Here is a 3,445-nt window from a genome sequence, read left to right on the forward strand (position 1 = left end):
GCAGGTCTGAAGGTGAGCGGGTCTGCAGGTCTGAAGGTGAGCGGGTCTGCAGGTCTGCAGGTCTGCAGGTCCGCAGGTCTGCAGGTCTGCAGGTCCGTACCTCTTCCAGGTCTTGGGTTTCCTCCGGGAGCGTTTGAACAGGTAACCCTGCAGAACGGCGCTGCTCTCAGAACCCGGACTCATCATCGGCTCTCCTGAGGCGTCCTGTAGGCAGAAATCTGTCAGACTACTGAGAATAAATGACCCGTTTTACAGAACAGAACTCATCGGGTTCTGCAGGAAGAACAACAAGAAGAAGAACACGCAGTATAACTGCATGAATACAGAGACTGCATCATGTTAGTCTGTCAGACGTTCTAACAGACAATCTGACAGACGTTCTAACGGNTCTCCAGTCTGGACTTGAGTCAGTATTCAGGTCTCGTGTTGGTCCAGGACTGGGTTCTGTTCAGGCCCGGTCTGTGGAGGTGTTGTGTATTTAAAGCTGTTTGGATCCAGTCTGCGGGGCCTCCTGTTGCTACAATACAATCAGAACACTGTAAGTAATGATTAAATCCTCTGCTGGGAGGCCGTTTCCACGCTCCCAGAACCAGAACTAACACCAGAACCACCTGCTGATGTCACACGGAGACACACCTCGAGTCTTGTCATCGTTCTGTAGACAAGCTCTGTGCTGGGGCTGGAGGTTCTGCTGCAGGATGAGTGAGTTTCCTGTTGGACTCAGCTGGACAGAGGGACTCAGGGGACAGAGACGAGAGTCCAACATGGTGGACAGAAGGTGGCCCTTCACTTAATATTCTGAGCGCTGAGTCAGCGTTTACTGACTGTTCTGCAGACTCTGTGCTGTTTTAGCCGTTCACACATCAAAACGTTCAGCTCATTAAGGAGATGACTTTTATACTTTACTAAATATTCATCTTTATTTACTAAAACATTTTCCTTTTAGAATACACTGAGGTTTCTTCAGATCCTACTGCTTCAGTGTACTAATACTACTACTACTGCTAGTACTACGTAGATTTGCCAGCTTTCAGAAACTGAACTAAGGAACAGAGAGTGGACAGGGTGGGACAGAGGGACGAGGACATATTACGCTGTGAGACGATGTCATCAAGGCAAACAGACCAACAGATACAGGTCCAGGTTAGAGGAGGCAAGTCGTACAGCTATCCGTTTGCTACATTTAGCTTGTAGCTAGTGTTCTGCATCTTTTAGCTTTAACTGCTCTGTTTCAACTTTCAGTAAAGTCCTTCAGCGTTCACACTTTTCTGGTTTGATGATTTCCTGTCTGCAGTCCTGGTATCTGTGGAGGACAGTGCAGTGTCCGAAGGACTCTGTCTCCTAAAACTCAGAGAAGCTCCAAACGTGAGTAAGATGTTTCATTTCAGTCACCGCAGCTGCAGCAGCCATCTTTGATCTGATAAGGCCTGGTGTTTCCTCTCCTCCTGCAGCCAACAGATGTGTTTGTAGACAGCGTTTCCATGGTAACCGCTGCCTGTTTTCCACCATGACACTCCCTGTTGGAGGGCGCCGTTCGACTGCACCTCCTTCTTCCTCCACCACCACAACAGGACCAACCAAGACCAGCATCAGACCTGGAACTGCAGACTTAGATCCGAACCCGTCATCCAATGAAGACAGAATCCCTAAGGTTGTAGTCTCCGGCTCTGCCAAGTCCAGAAGTCCTGAAGCTGAGACTGAAAGCATAATGGACAACCGAGGAGGTGTGACCCAGAAGGACAACCGAGCCTCCTCAGGAACTCTGGGTCTGGTTAGGACTGATCCAGATCTGGAGGAGCAAAGACCAACCTCTGAATATGTGATTCTAGACCCAGATCCTGGATCTCAAGAAGAAAACGGTACGCAATCCAGTCTTGAGTCCCTGAAACTGAATCTGGGACTGAAAGAGGACGAGCATTGGACAAGAGGGACAAGAAGGTGGGAGGAGGAGGAGAAGAAGAACCCGACACCGAGGTATCAGTCATCTCCTTCTGCCCTTTGACCTGTCCTCTCTCCTTCTTTCACATATATGTCTCCCCTCCTCGCCTCCTGTCCAGGTCTTCTTGTCTCCCCCTCAAGTGTCCTCTCCAGTGTCCTTTCCTGGTTTCCTCTCCTTGTGTGTCCCTTTCAAGTGTCGTCTCTTTGTCCCTTCTACTGGTCTCCTCTTCTGGTGTTCTCTCCTGGTCTCTTCTCCTTGTCTGCCCTCCTTGTCCTCTCTTTGTCTCCCTTTCAATTGTCCTCACCTTGTGTCCTCTTCTTGTCTCCTATCCTGATCACCTCTCAAGGTGGCCTCTCCTTGTCTCCCAACCTGGTGTCCTATCCTAGACTTTTCTCCTGGTGTCCTCCCCCAGTCTTTTCTCCTTGTCTCCTCTCCTGGTGTCCTCCCCCAGTCTTTTCTCCTTGTCTCGCCTCCTTGTCTCCTCTCCTGGTGTCCTCTCCTTGTGTCCTGGTCTCACCCAGACTGGTCAGAAGGCCATGGAGAGCTGCTGATCCATCTTCCTCCTCTTCCTCTGTTTGTTCTGCTTTAGGTTTTTTGAAGAAGAAGAAAAGAAAGACCTGATTGAGTCTGAGGAGGACATATGTCCATTGGTGTCTCAGAATCTGATGTGTTGATGAATAAAACAAAGTTTCAATGATCAGCCTGATCTTGATTTAGAGGTCAGGGGTCAGGGGTCAGGGGTCTTGGCAGGCTGTTGGAACACTTCAGTTCTGGTTCTGGGATGAGAGTTTCAGGTTTATGAGTCCTAGTTGAGAACACTTTGTAGACGAGACACCGGACCTGTGAATGTTCTCGGGTGAGTAAAAGGCCTCCGTGGCGTTCAGACTGAACACTTTGTAGACGAGACACCGGACCTGTGAATGTTCTCGGGTGATTAAAAGGCCTCCGTGGCGTTCAGACTGAACACTTTGTAGACGAGACACCGGACCTGTGAATGTTCTCGGGTGAGTAAAAGGCCTCCGTGGCGTTCAGACTGAACACTTTGTAGACGAGACACCGGACCTGTGAATGTTCTCGGGTGATTAAAAGGCCTCCGTGGCGTTCAGACTGAACACTTTTGGTTCTTCTTTTGACTGATTTAAAGGCCCTGTGATGTTTGGTAGCTGGAACGTCTGGTTCAAACCTGGTCCAACCACTGCACCTTCTCATTCCCGACAGTTTTATCTGTATGGTCCGGTCCACTTAGTGTTCTCATAAACAACCCGGGTCTGTTAACAAACCAGCAGCTGTAAGGTTTGAGTTCAGACACTCACCCAGGAAGAAAAGTAAACTCGAATCAGACTCTGGGGCGTCTCTCTGAGCGAAACGCCCTGACATTATTTACAGACTTCAGAAATGTGTGACCTGATGGTTGATGGTCTTCTGTCCTCTGACTTGATGGTTGGTGGTTTTCTGTCCTCTGACCTGATGGTTGGTGGTCTTCTGTCCTCTGACCTGATGGTTGGT

The 3,445-nt window shown here is 49.4% G+C and overlaps 1 protein-coding gene across 1 annotated transcript in view; it reads left to right on the forward strand.

Moving 5' to 3' along the window:
• The window catches only part of LOC108229505 (latent-transforming growth factor beta-binding protein 1), a gene marked incomplete at its 3' end in the record, with an annotated part of 29,460 nt that overhangs the window by 3,448 nt on the left and 22,567 nt on the right, over positions 1 to 3,445 (forward strand). Inside the window, 2 exon segments of the mRNA XM_037974389.1 lie at positions 1,295 to 1,365; positions 1,452 to 1,974. Of these exon segments, the coding sequence (XP_037830317.1) occupies positions 1,295 to 1,365; positions 1,452 to 1,974 (594 nt within the window).

Source organism: Kryptolebias marmoratus, unplaced genomic scaffold, assembly GCF_001649575.2.
Source record: "Kryptolebias marmoratus isolate JLee-2015 unplaced genomic scaffold, ASM164957v2 Scaffold34, whole genome shotgun sequence".
Taxonomy (NCBI): domain Eukaryota; kingdom Metazoa; phylum Chordata; class Actinopteri; order Cyprinodontiformes; family Rivulidae; genus Kryptolebias; species Kryptolebias marmoratus.